General features: G+C 42.9%; 1 protein-coding gene across 4 annotated transcripts; it reads right to left on the reverse strand.

Annotated features, from left to right (window-relative positions):
• Positions 1 to 14: 14 nt before the first annotated feature.
• On the reverse strand, positions 15 to 24,227 carry LOC106605278 (ral guanine nucleotide dissociation stimulator-like 2). 4 transcript variants are annotated; one of them, XM_014200739.2, is made up of 20 exons: positions 23,941 to 24,227; positions 22,256 to 22,425; positions 11,844 to 11,891; positions 11,627 to 11,710; positions 11,328 to 11,491; positions 11,061 to 11,117; positions 10,683 to 10,876; positions 10,291 to 10,397; positions 9,614 to 9,829; positions 8,446 to 8,549; positions 6,924 to 7,008; positions 5,937 to 5,996; positions 5,523 to 5,609; positions 5,349 to 5,381; positions 4,940 to 5,061; positions 4,722 to 4,811; positions 3,289 to 3,382; positions 2,716 to 2,940; positions 2,367 to 2,481; positions 15 to 2,271 (listed from the first exon to the last, which is right to left on the reverse strand). In XM_014200739.2, the coding sequence occupies exons 2-20, from the start codon at positions 22,412 to 22,414 to the stop codon at positions 2,093 to 2,095; spliced, it is 2,223 nt and encodes a 740-aa protein (XP_014056214.1). In that variant the 5' UTR covers positions 22,415 to 22,425; positions 23,941 to 24,227; the 3' UTR covers positions 15 to 2,092. The 4 variants fall into 4 exon arrangements, with proteins under 4 accessions (XP_014056214.1, XP_014056215.1, XP_014056217.1 ...); XM_014200740.2 differs by lacking the exon at positions 11,844 to 11,891; XM_014200742.2 differs by lacking the exon at positions 4,722 to 4,811.
• Between the last annotated feature and the right edge of the window lie 1,297 nt (positions 24,228 to 25,524).

The raw sequence follows: 25,524 nt of genomic DNA on the forward strand, positions 1-25,524 counted from the left end.
AACCACAGTCTGAATCTTTTATATGTACATCTTTGTACATTTATTTGATAAGAATAGACACAGCAGAATTACAGCACACATCCGGGGAGTTGCATAGAAATTCCTCATATTACTGTCACATCTAAATGCATAGAAAAAGGAAATGTATCACACAAAAACAACAGGGCATATGTAGTGCATAAACATGCCAGCTTATACAGCACTGTGAATGTGCATCATATGTACTGTACATTCCAATGCATATATCACAGAGGCTTCATGTCAAATAGCACCCTATTAAGCCCACTACTTTTGACCAGGTCCCATAGGGCTCTGGTGAAAAGTAATACACTATATAGGGAATAGGGTGACATTTGGGACACTTTTAAGTGGTTCAAGCACCAATGAGAGAAAGGCACTAAACAATCAGTAGCTTAGCCTGGCGCTAACACTTCATCAAATTACGTTACCCAGAATCCTCTCTCCTCTCCCTGGAACTACTGAATCTATGCTTCAGCCTTAGTAGAGACTTCAACAGCACTGGCCAGAGTTCATCAGTTAGGGCCTCCGACAATCTGTCCCCCATGCGTCCATATGCATACAGGTTTTTCTTCCTACGGGTCTCATCCTCATGGGATAGAAGCAGAGCCTTTTGCAAAACCCTCTACATTCAGTTCCTGGACTAAAGACATTGCATAATGAAACCTTATAGCTGTCAGATCTCTATCAAACGTCAGAGAAAATATCAATTAAACATCATTCAGTGATTGGTCAGAATCCCTCACTAACCTCGCATGGGTCGTTGAGGACTTTGGGAGCCCTGGTTGAAATACTCCTCAGACAGACTTCCATTCCAACTACCAACTAAACCCATTCAGAGACCATTGATAAAGATTAGCTTATGCTGTATTGAAAAGTATAGCATTAAGGTGCAATGGTAGACATCTTTTCAATACGCACAACATAGTCTGGACTTTCATTAGTGTCTTCACATGAATTGTTTAGGTTAGAGTTTGTGGGTTGATGCTGTTACGCCTAATGGTTAGTACTCAAAATATGACTATATTCTATATGGGAGTGGCAAGGCTGTAAATGTAAAGTTATTGTATTTTACATAAGATACTACCAGAAGTATCATTCAATATGTATGCACAAAGCTCAAGCGAAATGATCATGTAAATCTTTGACACGTCTTGACCCATCTGAAATGGTTGCAATTTGAGGCAATTTCATACATTTCATGTTACTTCACAATGAATAACATGTCATTCTGACACTTGTTGATAGCTCCTTGGGAATGTAAACACAATCATGACATCGTCCATACATAAAAAAACATATACATACAAAGTACATAGTTAAAACATTTTGATGAGCCCCCGTGCTTTGCTATAATGAGAGGCTTCAGTGACTCTGTCTGTCACTTATTCAGATGCATTATGTCATAATGTCAGCCCAGTGCTCTCCCCATCATTCACATTCTCGAAACGCCTTGCATAATTAATATGTCGTCATGCTGCTTGTATCCACTCTCTATGGCGAAATGTAAAACTTTGTTGTGGTCATGGTCAATTCAAGGAGGTCATATCGCCCAAACTACTTTGATTTAATGAAGTTCTCTACTATCAACTCATTTCTAGGATGGCACCTGAGGCACATTCCTCAAATACTCAAGATGATCTGGATTCCTCAGTTGCTCTTGGTTCCAAAGCTATTCCATTTGGTTAAATAGGAAATGAGATGCCAATGAGACTTAAGGAACAGAACCATTCACCATCTGTTAAAGATTTGCAATGGTCTTGTTCTAGGTGTATATTTGCAGTGGTATGCATTGCCAACGAGAGAGACATGCACCCTTCTACACTAATGGACTTCCCTGGTGTACACAAACGGGCAGCCTATTTATTGAAATGTCCCAGGTAAGAATACGTTCATCAAACAAGTTCAGACAGGTTTCAGGATACATTTTGCTAGAACAAGCTCGCTCAGAATGTGTTCCCACTTCGGAAAAAGATTAGGAAAGACAAGGCCACATCTCACTGAGATATCTTCCTGCATTCTTATCGTGACCTGTCCTTGAGAAGCACTAGCTACATTATGTCTCAGATATAGCCTATTTGGGAAAGAGCTGTCTCCGCCCCTTGGCTTTGATTCGAGGGAAGGTGGCACTAGTTTCTGTGCTGATTGGTTGAGAGCGAAAAGGGGTGTTGCCTCCTTGTCTGCGCAGCAGGAAGTCCACACTAGAGGAAGTCATGGCATAGAAGACGTTTCCTGTGGCAGGGATGACCAACTCTACAGGGCAGAACAAGAAAAGTCATCACTACAATCAATATGAACAGAGAACTGTTAAAGTGATTTCGCATAATCGGGTTGAGAAATGTCTTTACCCTTTCCCTCTGGCAATAGTTGGATCAGCTCATATCTGGATGCTTGTTTGGGGTCCTGACTGTGTTTTTCTAAGGCAGAACTGATCACAGTGGGCGTCTTGTCATTGCTTGTCACCTGAGGAAACAGAGAAGGAGAACGACAATGATACCAGACTGCTTGACTCCTAGTTATAATATCCTGTGTACAACCTGAGGAAATGTTTTGGATTACTAACATTAACGGATATTTGTGGATTAAAGTAAATAGTCATGAGTGCAGGGTGTAGTGCAGTGTATAATTTGATACCAAAAAAAGGCAAATATCTCTAATCAAATCTCAACTCAATATATCATTATCCCAGCTCAGTACCAGTATGCTTCTGTACATATTCCCATCTTGTAAATCCATCCGTATCCTGACGATCCGCATATCAGGCCCAGACCCTTTGTTGTTATTGGTGGGATTGTTGCCACAGGAGACTGATCGACGATGTGATTTGATGGGAGTGGATGGTGTCAATGCAGACGGGATGGGGTCATTGGTGGGAGGGGAGGAGTCAACATCCAGACAGGAAACTGAGGGGGATTTCATATGCTGAAATAATAATAGTGATGAAAATAATAAATAAAAACATTATACTTACTGATATGACAAGATAAAAAGTGGCTGTTCCATGAAGGCCAAAGCAAATAAAAAGACACAGAAGAGAATTAAAAGATCAAAGATTTTCCTCTTTTAAAAGTGCTCTTCTGTATGTTTTTACGACATTTGTTTTAAAACAATCATATTTGATTACTAGTAAACAGCAATACTTAGCAATAACTACGAGTATTTGCGCATGAATAGTAATTGCATGCTCTGCAATTCTAGCTGGCAATGCAAATATACTTTTGGGAAAGTACGTAAAATAACTGGAGATATTAGGTCTTATTTTGTAATTACCTTGGTGAATTTGGAAAGAAAGTGACAGACGGGGGAGGGGAAGTCAAAAAGACCGTCACTGTCAGCAAGAAGGCTGGTCCTGGAGGAATTCAGGCTGTAAGGAGGTGAGAGAATCATATCATGTATGTTCATCATGCACCGTAATCTGCATGACAACAACCTACAAAACATCTTACTCAACCCCTGAGAAATACATAGTAAATGTACAAGCTTAGCTTTCAGCTCTTTCCAATGTTGCATGTTCATTTACCAGCTCTTGCACTGTGTGAGGATATTTTTAATGGAAAAAAAGTACGCAGGACTTACCCCCAGACCCCCCCAAGTCAATTTTCCACAACTGATTACTTATGGCCACATTACTACAAATTTGACAGTCAAATAGTCAAGATAGTCACTATATATACAGTATATAGTATGTGGACACCCCTTCAAATGAGTGGATTCGGCTATTTCAGCCACACCCGTTGATGACAGGTGTATAAAATCGAGCACACTGCCATGCAATCTCTTTCGGAAAACATTGGCAGTAGAATGGCCCATACTGAAGAGCTTAGTGACTTTCAATGTGGCACTGTCATAGGATGTCACCTTTCCCACAAGTCAGTTCACCAAATTTCTGTCTCGCTAGAGCTGCCCCGGTCAACTGTAAGTGCTGTTATTGTAAAGTGGAAACATCTAGGAGCAACAACGGCTCAGCCACGAAGTTGTAGGCCACACAAGCTCACAGAACCGGACTGTCAAGTGCTCAAAAAATTGTCTGTCCTCGGTTGCAACACTCTCTGCCGAGTTCCAAACTGCCTCTGGAAGCAACGTCAGCACAATAACTGTTCATTGGGAGCTTCCTGAAATGGGTTTCTTAATCTTAACATTTTAGCATACAGTGACATTCTAGACAATTCTGTGCTTCCAACTTTGTGGCAACAGTTTTGGGAAGGCCCTTTCCTGTTTCAGCATGACAATGCCCCCGTGTACAAAGCGAGGTCCATACAGAAATGGTTTGTCGAGATCAGTGTGGAAGAACTTGACTGGCCTGCACAGAGCCCTGATCTCAACCCCATTGAACACCTTTGGGATGAATTGGAGCGCCAACTGCGAGCCAGGCCTAATCGCCCAACATCAGTGCCCGACTTGTGGCAATGTTCCAGCATCTAGTGGAAAGCCTTCCCAGAAGAGTGGAGGACGTTATAGCAGCAAAGGGGGGACCAACTCCATATTAATGCCCATGATTTTGGAATGAGATGTTTGACGAGCAGGTGTCCACATACTTTTGGGTCATGTAGTGTAGTATAGTTCACAGAAAATGCTTACTGGCCATTCTTTTACAATAGTACTGAGCCCATATAACCAATGTATTTCACTATACATAGTGAAAGGTATCTGCAGTGAATACTACCGGTATGTTGTGTGTAGAGTGTAATAAAAGGCCTCATTACTTTGGGCACCGTGTGATGATGACTGTAGGGTTCAGGGTACGACCAGAGCTCGGTTCGCACGGCACCTCAATTTCATTGGACAGTCTGTAACTGCAGACATCATGTGATGTGATTAGCGATCATCATAATTGTAGAGTTCCGTTTGAAATAACATGTATGTCCAAACGTGAATGTTTTGATTGTAAAATGAATAAAACCAAAAGATAATCACGGCTTACCTTTCTTCTTCATTTAACGAGGGTACACTTTGGTACCACTGTAGGAATGCCTCGTCAGTGAGGAAAACACAGTTTTTACAGGAAGACTGCAGTAGTCGGATCTGAGCTAAAACCTCAAACTCCTGCAAAGAGAAAAACAAATCATTATCGTCAAATGACTCTCCAGTACTAATGGCACATTATCAGTTGAAATGCTAGAAGTTAAACGTTAATACGGGCATGGAGGCACTGCTTCAGAATTCAATACACGGCCACACATTTAATGAGTGGCACAACAGAAAAGCAATTTATGAAGACCATCTGCTATGTTGAGCCAGAGGCTAATGAATTGGTCTGGATCCAACATGTGGACAATGGGTGATGAGGAATTTAAACAGCAGCAGCGCAAGGCCCTGATTGCGTCACTTACTCGTCTCCTCTTGTCAAAGTTGATGTAGCCGTTCTGAAATGGAGGAACAGGATATTATGTCATTGTCAATGCAACTTTTTTTTTTTTTTACAACTTCACCACCAGAGCCTATTATCAACTTCCTGTTGATGGACACATGATGAGGGATAAATGACTGTATACGAAGGGACTCACCTCTAGTCTGTCTTTGACGGCCGTGTCCAGCATGGTGAGGTCTGTGAGGAAGATCCCCAGGTAGGGAACTGTGCCCTGGGCACTGGACTGTGTGAGAGAGGGGAGGGGTGGAGAATAATGAAAACCAAAAACAGAGGCATAGGGCTTCAGGCTTCCCAGACACAGATGAAGCCTACTCAATGCATGCTCAGTGGAGAACCTTGGGTTAAGACCGGTGAATGTACTGTATATCAAGTTGTCCTTACTTAACCATCAATGATTCCTATATTGAAGAAATACCAGCATTGCATTACGTTACATCAGCAAAGGGTTATTTGATGCCCTTTGTACAGTATATTCCATGCTTCTTCCTTCAAGGGAAAAATTATTATGAGCTTTGTGAGAGACTTCAAACTCGCTTATAAGAGCACTTACCCCTATCTGTCTCCTCTTGGTCATCTTGCCGTCCAGGTTGGCGAACTTCGAAGTGCCCTCCTGAAAAACACAGACAAACATCTAAGCATGACAATCTGGAACACAATCTCGAATTTAGAACCATGGCTATGTGCTCTAAAACCCTGTGTAGTAACTGGGTAGTACCTGGGTAGTAACTGGGTAGTAACTGGGTAGTAGGCCCTCAATTCCAGACAAACAGAGGGTAAGGAAGCAGCTTGCTTAGTAAGTTATCAAAGCACAGCAGAAGGCAGTGTGATATTTTTCCAACATCAAAGCCTGGAGTGAAGCTTTCAAACGAAAGCTCCGGCATATGTTTCGATGAATTCCTGCGTGGATGCCTTGGTGAAATTGCAGCTAATGTAAGGTATTGATGCATGCACAATGCACAACAGTGAATGAAAATGCTGCTAATCCTACCGATTTCCAGCCCGCCCCCGTCAGAAATTCACAATGCATCCTAAATACAATACATGTTTAGAAACGTGTGAATTTAGATTGACAGGACGTTGACATTGAGAGGCTGTACACCCCCAGATTAAGCCTTCCTCTGGGTTAAAAGGCATGATTCATGATTCAAAGTGATTTTTAGCCCTGGAGTAGTGCTTACTCTGGATCTGTGTAGTGCAACCGCTCTTGAATGTATATGAATTTGAGATGAGTTAAACACGTTTGGTGTGATCTGTGATGACACTTCACATGAGACCTGTCCTCGTCTCATACTACTTGTATTATGGGATGTCTGTCAGTGCACTGTGTGTGTCTGTGTCTCTGTGTGTACATGTGTATGTACATACAGTACGTGCGTGTTGTGTGTGTGTGTGTGTGTGTGTGTGTGTGTGTGTGTGTGTGTGTGTGTGTGTGTGTGTGTGTGTGTGTGTGTGTGTGTGTGTGTGTGTGTGTGTGTGTGTGTGTGTGTGTGTGTGTGTGTGTGTGTGTGTGCAGTAACTCTCAATCACTGTGACTCACCTCTTTCAGCAGCTCCCTGCTCTGGGAGTAGTTGTCCTTCTCAGAGAAAATGTTGGACAGCTCCTCGTATCTCCTCACTGCTTCCCTGTCAGACAGAGTCACATGACAACAACAATGAGCTATGCACCCAAAGAGGGTATTAAGGGCTGACATTTCTCTTCTGTCTACTGGGCCTTACTATAATCCACATCCAAGCGAATCAGCTAGCCATGATTAGTTTAGCTATGATTGGGGAAATTATAACAAGATGAGATGATCAACGTGCGGTAGTGTTTTGGAACGTTAAATGTGTTTGACTATGGGAAAGGATGGTGTTATATCAATGACAACGTGATTAAATTCCTGAGTTTTTGAAATGGCTGTGTTGTAAAAATAAAAAAATAAAAAAAGACAGTTATGACAATGATAGTGTTACGAGAATGACAATGTTATGGGAATGACTGTCACGTCCTGACCCTAGTAAGATGTCATTTTCTATAGCAGAGTAGGTCAGGGCGTGACAGGGGGTGTTTGGGTGGTTTGTCTGTTTTCTATTTCTATGTTTAAGTTCTAGTTTTTCTATGTTTTTTTTTTTTAGGTTGATCTCCAATTGGAGGCAGCTGGTCCTCGTTGTCTCTAATTGGAGATCATATTTAAATAGGGGTTTTTCTTCCTGGGTTTTGTGGGTTATTATATTTTGAGTAGTGTTTGTTTCTCTCTGTGTCACGATTTGTTGTTTTGTCATTTCAGTTATTTATGTATTGCAAAGTTTCACGGATTTAATAAAATGTGGAACTACAACCACGCTGCACTTTGGTCTGCTCCTTTCGACAGCCGTGACAATGACAATACTTTGAAAACATCTGCAATACAAGTACGTTTTGCTGTGGCCTAGGGTGGTCAAGTGGTCTAAGCCGCTGCCTCCAGTGCATATGTACCGTTGTAGCATGGGTTCAAATCAGGCCGCCCATTTCAGCACACTCTCCTTTACCTAGAACAAAAAGGGTTCTTCAGCTTTCCGCATAGCAGAACCCTTAGAAGAACCCCTTCTGGTTCCAGGTAGATGTCACGGCCATCGTATACCAAAATGCAGCGGGAGTGTGTATACTCATCTTCTTTTTATTAGGCAGAAAGAAGGAAAAACAAAACACATGTATACAAACACAACAACGATAAACAGTCCTGTAAGGCTTACAGCTATACAAAGAACAACTACCCACAAATCCCATAGAAAAAACACCCCTCTTAAATAGGACCTTCAATTAGAGGCAACGAGGAACAGCTGCCTCCAATTGAAGGTCAAAAGAATAAACTAGACTAGAAAATAGAACATAGAAATACAAAACATAGAACACAACCCAAAAACCCCAACAACACAAAACAAACACACCCCTGCCACGTGACAGTACGTGACAGTAGAACCCTTTTGGCACCCTTTTTTCTAAGTGTATCGCTCTCTATCCAATAAACATACAAAGACAAAAATAAATAAAAAATAAGTATGTTTTTCTGTTATACCAATCGAAATGCTTCCTCCACCAACCTGTCAGTTTCCAGCCACGTCCTTCTTAGTCTGTGTACAGGGTTACTCTGCAGGGCAGACACGATGGCGTAGAGAGACGAAAAGTTTTTCCTGGCTCTGCATTCCTGTTGAAACACACACAGGACAGCATTGTCTGAGAATACCTGCAGCCGGATCAATAGGGTTGTTTGGCACTCGCTGTCTGACATGGTCAACTATATACATTCCTAAAGTGACTTTTCCCATAAAAACCTGTTGATGAGGTGACGCGAGTGTTTTGGCAACAAACCGTGATATCTAGCCTGAGAGTGTGTGTGAGATTGTGTGTGTTCCAAACAAGTTCCTTCACACACACAGGAGCTAGCTAGGCTTTTAGTCGTGAAGGAGAAAGACGTCTGGCAGTGACTCAGCTTGCTCATGTGTCCATAACAACCTGAGGACTGTGTGTGTGTGTGTGTGTGTGTGTGTGTGTGTGTGTGTGTGTGTGTGTGTGTGTGTGTGTGTGTGTGTGTGTGTGTGTGTGTGTGTGTGTGTGTGTGTGTGTGTGTGTGTGTGTGTGTGTGTGTCTGTCTGTCTGTCTGTCTGTCTGTCTGTCTGTCTGTCTGTCTGTCTGTCTGTCTGTCTGTCTGTCTGTCTGTCTGTCTGTCTGTCTGTCTGTCTGTCTGTCTGTCTGTCTGTCTGTCTGTCTGTCTGTGTGTGTGTGTGTGTGTGTCTGTGTGTCTGTGTGTGTGTCTGTGTGTGTGTGTGTGTGTGTGTGCGTGTGTGTGTCTGTGTGTGTCTGTGTGTGTGTGTGTGTGTGTGCGTGTGTGGGAGAGCGTGTAAGCAAGTAAACAAGAAAGTGTGTGTGATTGTGTGTGTGGAGTCAGCAGGAACAGCCCTGCTGCAAGCTGCTAATGTTCTCCTAAGTTACAGAATGGCAGATCTACATCTACTGTGAGCACCTTTATAGAGAGAGGAAAGTATAATGATGAAAGTCAAGTACAGTGTAGTCTTGTTAATGTTTTGAGAAAGACAGCTTAGTATTCTGCTCCCAATTCTCTACTTCAACTCAAAATCCCAAACCTATTGCTGTTGTGCCCTTGAGCGAGGTATTTAACCTCGACATTCCTCCAGAGGAATGCTGCTTCCAAACTCTCAACGGGTGTGTGTGGACAATAAAGTTATTCTATTGAAATGATGACCGGCTGACCTCTGCCACGCTGATCCATTTCTCCAGGAGGCAGGCTCTCTGCTGGCTGCGGAGCTGCGTGGGCCACAGGCACGAAGCCATCACGGCATTGGCCAGCCGGTTGAACTGGCGTACAGTGGCCCGGACGGACCAACATACACCCTCGTGGCCCTTCTTGTCTCTCTGAGACCACAGGGAGCCCAGGCAGTGGTACGGGACCAGACGCACAAACAGCTCCTGTTAGGAGAGAGTGGGGGAAGAGGTAAGGAGTGAGTGAGTGAGTGAGGGAATAAGAGGTAGAGAGTGAGTAAAGATAGAGAGAGAGAGAGAGACAGAGACAGAGAAAAAGAGACACTGAGAGAGACACCAAGAGAGACAGACAGAGAGAGACAGAGAGAGAGACACAGAGAGAGAGAGACACTGAGAGAGAGAGACACTGAGAGAAACCGAGAAAGACAGTCAAACAGAGTGAGAGAGAGAGAGAGAGAGAGAGAGAGAGAGAGAGAGAGAGAGAGAGCAAGGCATAGCCAGAGAGATTGCAAGTGGCAAACATGTCCAGTATGAGTAAGAAAGGGTCAGAGAGACGTAACAATAGAAAAAGAGGAACACAATTAAGACTGTGGTAAAGTGCATGATCCCATGATCTATATAAGGTTAGGCTGAGTAATGATACCGTAGGGGTCAGAGGTTAAACCCACCGTCTCTATCTTGGTGAGCTGCTCAGCGATCAGCCCAGCGGGGAAGCCCAGGATATTGGTGGGATCAAACTTAGTGGGGTCAGCAGGAGGGCTGGCGGTGGTCCGATCTAAACGACAGAGATGATGCAATACTAATCCCAATGAATGTGGTCTATATTAACTGATACAAAAGAAGAGGCTTATTCAGTCGGGTTGGCAGTGGAAAGAGACATTAGGGTGGTAGACAGCAGACAGTGGGAATAGAACACTGAAGATCCTCACAGAAAACTACTGGAAACAATTTGGAGGAGAGTTCTGCCCATATATATCTATGGTTATGCCACCCACAAAATCCTCATATAACCTCAGGTTGGCAGTGCCAGGACTGTCATAAACCCAGAGTGTATAGTGACCTGAACTAGAGTCAGGCAGCAGGGCCTGTTCACTGAGCTCCTCTGCCAGTCTGAGGAGGCGACCCCTGATCTCTGTCCCAGAGGGGTCGGAGGGCAGCAGGGGGGCCAGGCGCAGCAGTAGACCAGGCTCTCCCAGAGAGCGGAAGTCCTCAGGATACTCCGACAGCCACATACTGAACACCATACACACCGCTCTGGGAGAGGGAGAGAGGAACAGGAGAAAATATATACAAATGCATGACACACACACACACACACACACACACACACACACACACACACACACACACACACACACACACACACACACACACACACACACACACACACACACACACACACACACACGTGAGAGGGATCATATAGTATCAGACTCACCTGTTGAAGGGTTGCCTAGTCTGACTCCTTGTACTTTCTCCTGGAGGATGTTGCAATCTGGAGAAAGAGGGAAGAAAAGAGAAAAAATAGAGACGAAAGTTCCTTTGAGAGAAAAAAAAGCTGCATAAGAGATGGTTTCTTCAGGGCAACGCAGAGGCATCACAATGTCTCCTTTCCTTCCCTTGGTCTTTCTACAGCACTTCAAAAACGTTTTGTAACACTACATACAACTGGTGTGCAATGCATTGTTCCCTCTGTCTACCCCACCTGTCGATGAGGATGTCCAGCACTCTCTTGGTAGAGGTAAAGGAGCGATAGGTGGAGAGGAAGATGGTGATGAAGGAGGAGTCTCCCATGGCGAAGGAGTGGAGGAGGTGCTGCACCAACTTCTCCTCTGTTCCCGCCTTCACACACTGCGAACGAGAGCTGGACTGGAGGGAGGGAGAGAGAGAGAGATTCATAACAATATTACCATGACAATACAGACTTACAAAGATAACGTGTAAGGATGTAAGGTGTAATTATACTGTAATTTCTGTGCATTGTATAATGGTATGTATTCTCACTGTTGCACTGGTGGGGGCGCCATGCTGTTGCTTCACCACCACATTGTATATCACTCCGTCCTCTTCCTCCTCCAACACAGTAGACTGAGGAAGAGAGAAAGAGTATGATTAAGAGTATGATTCAGAAAAAAAAGTGCATCATTCATACTCTCGCAGAAATCACCCACTGTCACCAAAATCTAGTTATTCATGCTTATCTCAAGTTGCATTGACCTACCAAATCCAGAGGACAGTACCAAGTTGTCTTCATGGGGGAAGTCTCCCCCTGTGGAATACAATAACATCCAATAAAAATAAGTGCTGTCACATGACCAGAACCTTGGGTTTTAACATAAAGCCCCGACGTGCCCATGAAGCATATTATGTTATTAGAATTATACAATAATAAACACAAAATATTTAGGAGTTTCAAAGGGCAAAGCAGTTTTAACAGAAAATATCTGAGTGGGTTGAAAAGAGAAAACAAACAAACATGGGTGAAATATCACCAGAATCTGATATGGTTGTAAGTGGAGTACGTCTTAACACAAAACAATCCACAGTCAATTGTAAATGCAGCTGAACCTATATATCAGTTTACACTTCCCCTGCCATTAACACCCATGAAAATGTGATTTTCCATGCTGAAAAATGCATGAGAAAACACCGTGACCTCATCGTTAGTCTGACATCAACAATCCATACCAGTGACCCAAACAGAAGTCCGACTGGTCATATGTGAATCATTCAACATGTAAACCACAACAACGTCAACACGTTTAAAAGCTATTTAAGGCATTGCACTGCCTCCTTTTGCATTAACTTCCCCCTTCAGTTGAGATCCAACCACAATATGATGATAAGCAATATCCAGGTCAACATATACGTGCAAATGCATTAAGCACAAAGCAGGTCATATAGACTACTGACCAGACATCACAGTTATAAAACAACTGCTGTATCCTATAACGTGTCTATCAGTTTCCTTTTTTGACATGCGGAGGTGCCTTCTGTATTCACCTTCAGTAACCACTTTCTCATTCAAATCAATTGGAGTACCGAAGGTCCATGCTCAGTTAATGTAGCGAAAGGATCTTATTTAGGGCTCCCGAGTGGCACAGGGGTCTAAGGCACTGCATCTCAGTGCTAGAGGCGTCACTACAGACCCCGGTTCGATTCCAGGCTGTATCACAACCGGACGTGATTGGGAGTCCCGTAGGGCGGGGGAGAATTGGCCCAGCGTCGTCCGGGATAGGGTTTGGCCAGGGTAGGCCTTCATTGTAAATAAGATTTTGTTCTTAACTGACTTGCCTAGTTTAACAAAGGATGAATAAAAAAATCCATAGTCCGTCTATTATCGTGACATAGGTTCAGAACATGTTGGTCTACCTACTGCAGCATGTTTCTGTTGTTGATCTCATATGTCTGTTGCTCTTTCTCTTTCCCCCCTATCTGTACCTGATTGACATTGACCCAGAAAAACACAAGTTACCTTTGCCTCGACAAGTCCAGACAGGCTACAAGCCTTTAGCTTCTTTGAGAACTTCACAAGAAAGCCACAAACACCATCTTGTCCACTTTCTTTCATCGGTCTTTTTAGTTTCCTATTTTCTCCTTGACCGTCGTTTTTCAATGACCGAGGGATTGTTTGTCTTTGTCTTTCAGTTTGTCTGGCTCTCGGACTTAACACACATAAACACACCTGAAGCCGTCATTAGGTAGGGCCACCCCCTCTGTGTGCCTGCGTCACATGGACACACCCATAACACACACAGAGATAGACGTATGCACACGTATGCACACGTATACACTCACTCACTCACAGACAGACAGACAGACAGACAGACAGACAGACAGACAGACAGACAGACAGACAGACAGACAGACAGACAGACAGACAGACAGACAGACAGACAGACAGACAGACAGACAGACAGACAGACAGACAGACAGACAGACAGACAGACAGACAGACAGAGGGATGATATAATATTATACTCACCTGTTGAACACACAGGGGACTCACATAGCCTACACACAATGAGAAGGCCTGCAGCTATTGGCTGAACAATACCTTTTCTCTTTCAATCCCTCCTTCCCCGTCTCCCACTCTCTTTCCCTGTGTGAATGACCTACATTTGTAACTAAACCTGTTTGACTATATCTCTTCCCACAATAAATAGAGTAAATTTAGAGGGAGACCTAATTAACTAAACTCATCCTACATTATCAACATTTCAACAAACCTGCTCTGAGGATCATTACATCTTCTGACACTGATCTATTAATATGTGACATATGCTAATGACTTCATAAATGTTCCTATTCAACTAATAAAGCAGGAAGCACGCCCTTTTTACATAAGGGGCTAACGACACTAGCGGGTGAGCACATGTTGACACACAGGTGAAGACTTTCAGCCTCACAATGATAGACTGGTTCAGGCTACAGCCTTTTACCACTAGTAGAAGCTAGGTCTGGCTGTTAGCATGTTAACCTCCTGCAGGGAGGAGGTCAGAGACCTGGCAGTGTGGTGCCAGGACAATCACATCTCCCTCAATGTGAGCAAGACAAAGGAGCTGATCGTGGACTACAGGAAAATGCTAGCCTACGTCAGGTCACGAAAAACAGTGACTACAGGCTTTGTACTGTAGGCCTACAGTAGCACTGTGCATTCAACTAATCAGGGTGTTATGAACTAGGCTAAGAGCACAGTCGCTGTTTATAAGAGACTGCAGTTGTAAAAGTGAGGCAAAATACAACTTGTTTACATTTTTAACATCCGTCTACTGTAGGCCTACTTTTCTATGGTATTATGTTTTTGTCTCAAGCAGTAGGTCTAAGGTTAAGTTGACCCACAACTCTTCCTGGTACAGTTACCTACAGTAGAACCACTTACTCGGGACCATCCGTGTCAACCTCAACCAACCACAATCACCACATCTCAGTCTGTGAGTGGCAATGGAACAGGGAGGCACCAATGAGGATGTCTAATATTGTGGCATGTAACAACCCCTACAGTGTTTCTGTTCTACTAAATGCACAAAATCTTTGAACCTGTTTGAGTGCATTTTTACCCAACAATCAATACAAGGACTTGGCTGCTCCGCTGTAAGGAAAAGCTGGCACACGGCGCGGATGATAATAATCATGGAAGTAAGTGGCTGAGGTTCATTCCATGAGAAACATCTTGATAAGGAAATTTGCTTGACTCTCCTCAGATACCGCATCATTCAAATCTCCCATTTTGTCTGCTCATGTTTACAGATTTTGTCCAATGTTTTTTTTCGTTCGCCCACTTTTTCCATTGCTACTAGTTTTAACTCAATGTTTATACTCTTTATGTGGAACCTCTCTCATGATTCAACATGCTCCTTGTCTCTATATTTCCATCTTTTCTCTCCATAAAGGAAGTACATAATGAGCGGAGACAAACACAGGAAGCACGATGTGCTGTTGTGACGAGCTGCTATTTTTTGTCTTTCTCTTTCCCTTAACAACCCGGCCTCCTCTGACCACTACAATAGGCATCGGTGCAGGGGAGGGGGAAAGCAGGAAGAGCCTCACAATCTCTCAATCTTCACCCCCTGTCTTTACACATTCTCAAGTTCTGCTTCCGTCACTTGTTCGTCAACATCAGACATTTTGGGCTATGTCTCTTTAAATAAGTATCTATGGTTGTTATACAGTATGATCAAATGTGTACGTGAGCAAATGGGAGCGTATTGTCATGTGAAAATGTAATCCCACCGCTGAAACCAATATTGTTGACTACTTCATACAGCAGTACAATTGGGGCTCGTAAATATATCCTCAGAAGTTTTATTTTAAGATGCCTATTGTTTTTTTTTAGCTCCCTGCTCTCCCTCTCAGGCTCCCACCCCTTCCTTCCCATCTTTCCCCGCTCTTCTTCTCACGCTTTCATCTGTGCATCCCATGGTACCCTCTCTACTCTTTAAAGTGAGCCCTGGTGGTATTCTAGAGCTGCTCTATTTCCTTATATCAAAGTCGTATCTGAAATCTCTTTTAAATCTTTGGTTCATAAGGTTGTTTTAACTATCAGGGTCATATTGGCAAGACACTTCGTTTTTTTTGTTCAGAATGAATATTCAGTAGACTGTATGGGTCACCACAGCACTATATGACAAACCATAGGCCCCATTTTTAGATAAGCGGAAATACTACTGAAATTATTCCACCAAGCTATAGCTTCAAAACAAATGTTGATGCTGGTAGCTCATATCTATGAAACCTGACCTAAAGAACATGTTGCCCTGTGTGGAAAAGTTTCATTGCCTGCAGGGGGGGATGGATTGTCATCGTGAGGCCTGACCCCATTGTCTAAATCCATTCACATGCATCTAAGTTTCCCTCATTAAAGAGTGAACAAGTGGCTTGATTCAATTCCACTTGATAGAATGTCCTCTGAAACCCGGCCTATGATATCTGAGTGGAGTGGGGGATGTGGCAGCTGTACAACACACAACACATAGACACACCGGCTGGTTGCCACCCATAGATTATTTAACACGAGACACATAGTACAGTGGTCATGTCATGTGACACAAACAGAACAAGAGGGAAGTTACCACTGCAGCTGGTGCCTGAGTCAGTGCGACTTCTTTTTATAGCCCCGGGGAGTTTCTTGAGACTGCATGCTAAGTGAAGTCAAAGCCAATGAGACGAGCATCATGTGCACTACGAACTAAAGCCAAGTAGCAAGTGTATGAGAGTTAGTCAGTGGAAAATTATGGAGTTAATTGACATGTAATTAAGAGACAATCAAATAAATGGCAATCATGTTTTCATCTTAAATTGAACTGATACGGTCTGCAATTATTGGGTGAATATAATGATTTGTCATATCAAAGTGATGAAATTACATTGGCCTAAGTGACATAAAATTGTGGCCCCCTCCCAGTTAGGGGGAGTGATGAGCTCTACAGCAGTCTCACAACTCAATCGCTGGTTGAAAACTGTTTTCTGCCCCTCCCAAAAGATAACATTTGTAGATAATTGGCCCTCTTTCTGGTACTCAGCTACAAACAGGCCTGTTGAGGAGTGACGGACTCCATCCTAGCTGGAGGGGTGCTCTCATCTTATCTACGAACATAAACAGGGCTCTAACTCCCCTAGCTCCCCAATGAGATAGGGTGCAGGCCAGGCAGCAGGCTGTTAGCCAGCCTGCCAGCTTAGTGGAGTCTGCCACTAGCACAGTCAGTGTAGTCAGCTCAGCTATCCCCATTGAGACCGTGTATGTGCCTCGACCTAAGTTGGGCAAAACTAAACATGGCGGTGTTCGCCTTAGCAATCTCACTGGAATAAAGACCTCCTCCATTCCTGCCATTATTGAAAGAGATTGTGATACCTCACATCTCAAAATAGGGCTACTTAATGTTAGATCCCTCACTTCCAAGGCAGTTATAGTCAATGAACTAATCACTGATCATAATCTTGATGTGATTGGCCTGACTGAAACATGGCTTAAGCCTGATGAAGCCTGATGAATGTACTGTGTTAAATGAGGCCTCACCGCCTACTCAATCATTTTTTTATAGCTACTGTTTACAGGCCTCCTGCGTCATATACAGCGTTCCTCACTGAGTTCCCTGAATTCCTATCGGACCTTGTAGTCATGGCAGATAATATTCAAATTTTTGGTGACTTTAATATTCACATGGAAAAGTCCACAGACCCACTCCAAAAAGCTTTCGGAGCCATCATCGACTCAGTGGGTTTTGTCCCACATGTCTCCGGACCTACTCACTGCCACAGTCATACTCTGGACCTAGTTTTGTCCCGTGGAATAAATGTTGTGGATCTTAATGTTTTTCCTCATAATCCTGGACTATCGGACCACCATTTTATTACGTTTGCAATCGCAACAAATAATCTGCTCAGACCCCAACTAAGGATCATCAAAAGCCGTGCTATAAATTCTCGGACAACCCAAAGACTCCTAGATGCACTGCCAGACTCCCCCCGCCTACCCAAGGACGTCAGAGTACAAAAATCAGTTAACCACCTAACTGAGGAACTCAATTTAACCTTGCAGAATACCCTAGATGCATTCGCACCCCTAAAAACAAAAACATTTGTCATAAGAAACTAGCTCCCTGCTATACAGAAAATACCCGAGCTCTGAAGCAAGCTTCCAGAAAATTGGAACGGAAATGGCACCACATCAAACTGGAAGTCTTCCGACTAGCTTGGAAAGACAGTACCGTGCAGTATCGAAGAGCCCTCACTGCTGCTCGATCATCCTATTTTTCCAATTTAATTGAGGAAAATAAGAACAATCCAAAATGTATTTTTGATACTGTCGCAAAGCTAACTAAAAAGCAGCATTCTCCAAGAGAGGATGGCTTTCACTTCAGCAGTGATAAATTCATGAACTTCTTTGAGGAAAAGATCATGATCATTAGAAAGAAAATTACGGACTCCTCTTTAAATCTGTGTATTCCTCCAAAGCTCAGTTGTCCTGAGTCTGCACAACTCTGCCAGGACCTAGGATCAAGGGAGACACTCAAGTTTTTTAGTACTAAATCTCTTGACACATTGATGAAAATAATCATGGCCTCTAAACCTTCAAGCTGCATACTGGACCCTATTCCAACTAAACTACTGAAAGAGCTGCTTCCTGTGCTTGGCCCTCCTATGTTGAACATAATAAACGGCTCTCTATCCACCGGATGTGTACCAAACTCACTAAAAGTGGCAGTAATAAAGCCTCTCTTGAAAAAGCCAAACCTTGACCCGGAAAATATAAAAAACTATCGGCCTATATCGAATCTCCCATTCCTCTCAAAAATGTTAGAAAAAGCTGTTGCGCAGCAACTCACAGCCTTCCTGAAGACAAACAATGTATTTGAAACACTTCCGTCTGGTTTTAGACCCCATCATAGCACTGAGACTGCACTTGTGAAGGTGGTAAATTACATTTTAATGGTGTCAGACCGAGGCTCTGTATCTGTCCTCGTGCTCCTAGACCTTAGTGCTGCTTTTGATACCATCGATAACCACATTCTTTTGGAGATATTGGAAACCCAAATTGGTCTACACGGACAAGTTCTGGCCTGGTTTAGATCTTATCTGTCGGAAAGATATCAGTTTGTCTCTGTGGATGGTTTGTCCTCTGACAAATCAACTGTAAATTTCGGTGTTCCTCAAGGCTCCGTTTTCGGACCACTATTGTTTTCACAATATATTTTACCTCTTGGTGATGTCATTTGGAAACATAATGTTAACTTTCACTGTCATGCGGATGACACACAGCTGTACATTTCAATGAAACACGGTGAAGCCCCAAAATTGCCCTCCCTGGAAGCCTGTGTTTCAGACATAAGGAAGTGGATGGCGGCAAATGTTCTACTTTTAAACTCGGACAAAACAGAGATACTTGTTCTAGGTCCCAAGAAAAAAAAGAGATCTTCTTTTGAATCTGACAATTAATCTTGATGGTTGTACAGTCATCTCAAATAAAACTGTGAAGGACCTCGGCGTTACTCTGGACCATGATCTCTCTTTTGACGAACATATCAAGACTGTTTCAAGGACAGCTTTTTTCCATCTACGTAACATTGCAAAAATCAGAAACTTTCTGTCCAAAAATGATGCCAAAAAATTAATCCATGTTTTTATCACTTCTAGGTTAGACTGCTGCAATGCTCTACTTTCGGATAAAGCACTAAATACACTTCAGTTAGTGCTAAACACGGCTGCTAGAATCTTGACTAGAACCTCCCCAAAAATGTGATCATATTACTCCAGTGCTAGCCTCTCTACACCGGCTTCCTGTTAAGGCAAGGGCTGATTTCAAGGTTTTACAGATAACCTACAAGCATTACATGGGCTTACTCCTACCTATCTGGTCCTGCTGTACATACCTACACGTACGCTACGGTCACAAGACGCAGGCCTCCTAACTGTCCCTAGAATTTCTAAGCAAACAGCTGGAGGCAGGGCTTTCTCCTGTGGAGCTCCATTTTTATGGAATGGTCTGCCTACCAATTTGAGAGACGCAGACTCGGTCTTAACCTTTAAGTCTTTATTGAAGACTCATCTCTTCAGTAGGTCCTATGATTGAGTGTAGTCTGGCCCAGGAGTGTGAAGGTGGACGGAAAGGCACTGGAGCAACGAACTGCCCTTGCTGTCTCTGCCTGGCCGGTTCCCCTCTCTCCACTGGGATTCTCTGCCTCTAACCCTATTACAGGGGCTGAGTCACTGGTTTACTGGTGCTCTTCCCTGCCGTCCCTAGAAGGGGTACGTCATTTGAGTGGGTTGAGTCACTGACGTGATCTTCCTCTCCGGGTTGGCGCCGCTCCTTTGGTTGTGCCGTGGCGAAGATCTTTGTGGGCTATACTCGGCCTTGTCTCAGGATGGTAAGTTAGTGGTTGAAGTTATCCCTCTAGTGGTGTGGGGGCTGAACTTTGGCAAAGTGGGTGGGGTTATATCCTGCCTGTTTGGCCCTGTCCGGGGGTATCGTCGGACGGGGCCACAGTGTCTCCCGACCCCTCCTGTCTCAGCCTCCAGTATTTATGCTGCAATAGTTTGTGTCGGGGGGCTAGGATCAGTCTGTTATATCTGAAGTATTTCTCATGTCTTATCTGGTGTCCATGTGAATTGAAGTGTGAATTGAAGTATGCTCTCTCTAAATATCTCTCTCTTTCTCTCTTTTTCTCTCTTTCTCTCGCTCTCTCTCTCGGAGGACCTGAGCCCTTGGACCATGCCTCAGGACTACCTGGCCTGATGACTCTTTGCTGTCCCCAGACCACCTGGCCGTGCTGCTGCTCCAGTTTCAACTGTTCTGCCTGCGGCTATGGAACCCTGACCTGTTCACCAGTCGTGCTACCTGTCCCAGACCTGCTGTTTTCAACTCTCTAGAGACAGCAGGAGCGGTAGAGATACTCTGAATGATCGTCTATGAAAAGCCAACTGACATTTACTCCTGAGGTGCTGACCTGTTGCACCCTCGACAACCACTGTGATTATTATTATTTGACCCTGCTAGTCATCTATGAACATTTGAACATCTTGGCCATGTTCTGTTATAATCTCCACCCAGCACAGCCAGAAGACGACTGGCCACCTCTCATAGCCTGGTTCCTCTCTAGGTTTCTTCCTAGGTTCTGGCCTTTCTAGGGAGTTTTTCCTAGCCACCATGCTTTTACACCGGCAATGCTTGCTGTTTGGGGTTTAAGGCTGGGTCTCTGTACAGCACTTTGTGACATCAGCTGATGTAAGAAGGGATTTATAAATACATTTGACTGATTGATAAATGAAGTAGTATAATATCTCACAAACACATTCTTTCCAATAAAAGAGGCAAGAACTTACAATGGAAACAATTATCTGCGTACTTTAGGGTTGAAAAGGAGTAAAACCCAGACATTAGTGACAGAACAACAAGGCTGTGTGAGTATAGAATAACCCAGCAATGGACTGCCACAACTAGTCTGATAAAACCTTTACAGCCTCTGTCTCGGCCAATGGAACATAAACAAAGGTTATACATCGTGAGAAAAACACGCATGCTGTCAACCTGTCCAGGTTTGCAGACTTTCAAAACAACCAACACAACCCTTTCTGTTTCAGGGGAATTCAGCTGGATATAAATAAATAGTGAATTATATTAGAAAATACATGTAATATGGTCATAAAAGTAATGCTCATGAAAGCAACATCTTAGCAAAAATGTTACAGTAGTCTACTTGGAAATCTCAAGACATGAGCATTTATTCAATGCTTGGTGGTCAAACATCATCTCATTCACTGGCATGTCTTGATGGAAAGTACCTCCTCTTTAGTATCTGTCTTCGAAATCAAAATGACTGAAATCCCTGAGGTTCTTTGAAAACCAACCGACCGCATCTGCTGTTTACTCAAGGAACTGGTAGGGGAGCCCTGTTACCACGGTTTCACAGACCACTGCTCTAATACCCTAACCCCCTACCCTGGTTGGTCTGAGGAATGTGATCAAGACTAAGAGGACAACCTGACTTAAAGCTGCAATATGTAACTTTTTGGGTGACCGACCAAATTCACAGAGAAATGTGAGTTATAGATCTGTTATTCTCATTGAAAGCAAGTCTAAAATGCCGTAGAGATGTTCTATGTGTGCTATTTCTATGCTTCCCGGTCTTAAGTTTCATTTTTAAGACTTTTACTTTCGGTTTTGTAGTCAGATTCAAACAGCTGAAAATACAATATTTTTGGTTATTGAAAAGATTTTTCACAGCGGTTTAGATGGTAGAATGATTCTAATAGTTGTTTTTTTTCCCTAGCACTGCACAGCTGATTCATATAATTAAAGCTTGAAGGTGAGTTAGTTATTTGAATCAGCTATGCAGTGTTAGGTCAAAAACCAAAACGTGCACCCAGGGGGGCCCCAGGACCCAGTTTCTGTATCAAATCAGCCATTTATTGGATTCCCCATAGGTGAATTGATTTAATATGAGACCACTGGAGAAAATTTGCTATATGAGAGATCAGGAAACAGTGCCCTCCATAACTTTACAGATATTAAAGTGCAACTGCACCTTGATGTATCCATCATCACAATGAAACTACTACTGCAGTTAATTGCTGTGAATGAGTTACTGACAGTACATGTTCCTAATCAAGTTCATTAAATATAAAATCACTTCCAACCTCAGAGGAGTCCAGTCCAGCACTCTCAGTCACTTGTCCTGATTGGCTGCTGAGGCGAACATCGTCAGGCGCTAAAGGCCGGTAGCCAATGAGGGGTACATCCCTTGACTCCACCCCTGGCAGGTCCATCCCACCTGTTCGCATACTACGAGGGATCATGGTGCCGACGGCTAGAGACACAAAATAAGCAATAGGCACTTATGGGGTTAATTGGTTATAATTTCAATTTTCTACTCAGAAAATGAGAGTCAATGGCACAGGACCAACATCATTTTATAGTTCATGGACTTTAACCAACTCGGAAAGGCATAAAGAAATAAACACAATGGTTTATATATTATAGTGTGCAATAAAAATAATTGTCTACCAAAGCTGTGGTGGTATCAGTTCATTTGTTTACATGATGATTTACATTTCACTGTGTCCTGCTCCAGCATTGAATTTGAATGCCAGCTCTTCCTGCATTTTCCCTTCTCCCTCCCTGACATGTGGATTGCCATGATGATGGAAATCTAATAAACACTGTTACACTGTAGGGCAGGAGGAGGATGTTGACATGTACCACTATATATATTTAGAGACAGCAGATATTCATGTGATGATGCATTGCTGATTCATATTAATGAAACTGTTTCAGAATTCTTTTTGCCAAGCAAGTGTGGTGGAGGCTACTGTATATGAATGTACAGCATATGGATATGTCAGAAGACTTCCTGTTCTTGTATGGTTAATGTCATTACTTCAGTAATGATGCTAAAGGTGTTTAAATAGGTGGAACAAACATTTTATGTTTCATCTTTATCTGTATAATTAAGGGTTTGCTATTGTTATTTTATTTTACTGCTGCTCTTTAATTATTTGTTACTTTATTTCTTATTCTTTTAGGTATTTTTCTCAAAACTGCATTGTTGGTTAAGGGCTTGTAAGTAAGCATTTCACTGTAAGGTCTACATCTGTTGTATTCCGCGCATGTGACAAATACAATTTGATTTGATTTGATTTGATTTAGGCTACCTGTTATACATAGCTTTTTGTCTGTGAAATGAAATGCACTTTTCTACCCTACATGCACTGTTGTACAATAGGCTTAGATGGGACACTAATCAACTCAATCACATAATCTTTGGGAACATGGTACTAAACTTTTAAGTGTATTTCAGTCTTGAGGGCCTACATATAATTAAGCCTAGCGTTATTAAAAAATATATATATTGGTAAAAGGAAAACATATCTGTAAAATGTGTCTATATACTGACTGTTAGTTTGTCATCATAACCAACCAACGGTTATTCAGCGGTCTGAATAACTTCCATTCATGACATTGCTGCCTTTTTGAGGAAGGCAAACATTACATGTTGGTCTGCATGAGTGAGTCCACACTGTAACTAGGCTACAGATGGTCACACCCCAATTGCATATGTTCCCTTTCAATTCAACCAACCGATGGGTGGTGCTGTATTGACTTCTCAACCAAATTATGTTCACCTTCAATCATAGGAAGCAAGACACTATAGGGGTTAAGCGGAATATGATGATAAAGTTTGCGTGTAAAGCATTTGTTTCTTTAGTAACCAAGTACATAAGGTTTATTCCTATTTGTAGAAGGCCATATATATTCAATGCAATTAAAGAGATGATGAAATTACAAAATGTCATTCATGGCTACATCGTATGAACGAACTTACTGGATGTTGCGTGTCCAACTACCGTCAGCTAAATTCCGCCAGCATTGGATAGCTGTAGTGTCTGCCGCCGTGTAATATACGGTTACCGGTTAGTGGACGAATGTCGCGCCTATCCGTTCCAGCACCGACGTCGGAAGAGAGTCTCGCACCCACTCTATCAGTATCTGTGTCCCCCTCTGGTCGCCTGTCAAGCTTCTAGTGCTGATAGCAGCACTGAGCACATTCGTGTGCCGCACACTCCCTCAATGCTCTCTGTGCTCCGACAGCGCAGTTCCTGTAGACGTGTGCCCAGCGCATTTAGCAACATAGCCTACACTTGTCTCACTGGCTGAGAGAGGGGGGAAAAGTGGTCGTCTCGGAAATATAGTCTATTTGGACTGTGTGTTGGTGTACAATATGAAAAATGTCAAGTCATCTATGGGCTCCTAAAATTAGGGTTTATTTTAAGAACAAAACCAATAATTCCCTATGGAAAGCACACACACACACACACACACACACACACACACGTGATATAACCTAAAATTTTATCTGCTGGATTTTTTTTACATTTTCTTTTGGCTATCTGCCACATTTTTTTTTCAATGCTGACAGTAGGGGAAAACGTTTCCAAAAGGAAATTGACCCAAACACAGCTGGAAGGCATTACAGTGTGTCATGCCCATAGGGGCCACAAGGGTATGTGCCCCTTCAGATTTGTCCTCTTTTTTTTTCATGTAAAAAAAGGTTCCTTCCAAGGTGCACCACAGAGTAAAGGTATGCTAAGCAGAAAGCTGGATACTCTAGTTCAGCGATCATCAACTAGATTCAGCCGCGGGACGATTTTTTCTTGAGCGGATGGTCAGGGAGCCAGAACACAATTAAAAATATAATCTAGACTGCAAATTGACCGTAAGAAGCCCAAATAGATATTATATTTGACTAAAACATTTTAATTTAAAACCTTGCTTACATTTGCATGCCATCACATATATCTCTCCATTATGCATGGTAATACCTTTGAACAGATTTCCAAAATTAAAATCACTTGGAGCTGATTTGCCAGTGTTTTACAGTCTATTATGCCCCCCCCCACCAAAAAAAAGCAAAGAAAGGTTTTTATTTTTTGGTTTGAAAACTTGGGGGGGGGGGACAAATAAAATCACTCACGGTCCAAATTCGTCCTGTTAAGGAACCCTGCTCTAGTGTGTGTGTAGTCAGTATCGTCAGTGGAGGAGGAGAGAGAGAGTGTAGAGTAACACACGTAGCGTTTCCTTTGACTTTATCTGGGATGGACGCGTAGGAGGAATGTTTGAAAAATTAATTCCTTCTTGATGAATAAATAAAGCAAAAATGTTTTATTTCTCTGTAATACTAGCCACTTAGCAATTTTATGAAGTTGGCTTTCGCTAGCCAGCTAGATACACTACATGGCCAAAAGAATGTTAACTCCACTTCAAATGAGTGGATTCGGCTATTTCGGCCACACCCGTTGCTGACAGGTGTATAAAATCGAGCACACCGCCATGCAATCTCCATAGACAAACAGTGGCAATAGAATGGCCCATACTGAAGAGATCAGTGTTTTTCAACGTGGCACCGTCA

The sequence above is a fragment of the Salmo salar genome, chromosome ssa05 (genome assembly GCF_905237065.1).
Source record: "Salmo salar chromosome ssa05, Ssal_v3.1, whole genome shotgun sequence".
Taxonomy (NCBI): domain Eukaryota; kingdom Metazoa; phylum Chordata; class Actinopteri; order Salmoniformes; family Salmonidae; genus Salmo; species Salmo salar.

Bases quoted from the DNA above. Each gene is read 5' to 3' on its own strand.
- LOC106605278 (XM_014200739.2), bottom strand. From the start codon at position 22,414: ATGATCCCTCGTAGTATGCGAACAGGTGGGATGGACCTGCCAGGGGTG. The intron at 11,892-22,255 runs GTTGGAAGTGAT...TGTATTCCACAG, and splicing joins CTGGACTGGACTCCTCTGAG to GGGGAGACTTCCCCCATGAA. The intron at 7,009-8,445 runs GTTGGTGGAGGA...TCTGTCTGACAG, and splicing joins ACGTGGCTGGAAACTGACAG to GGAAGCAGTGAGGAGATACG.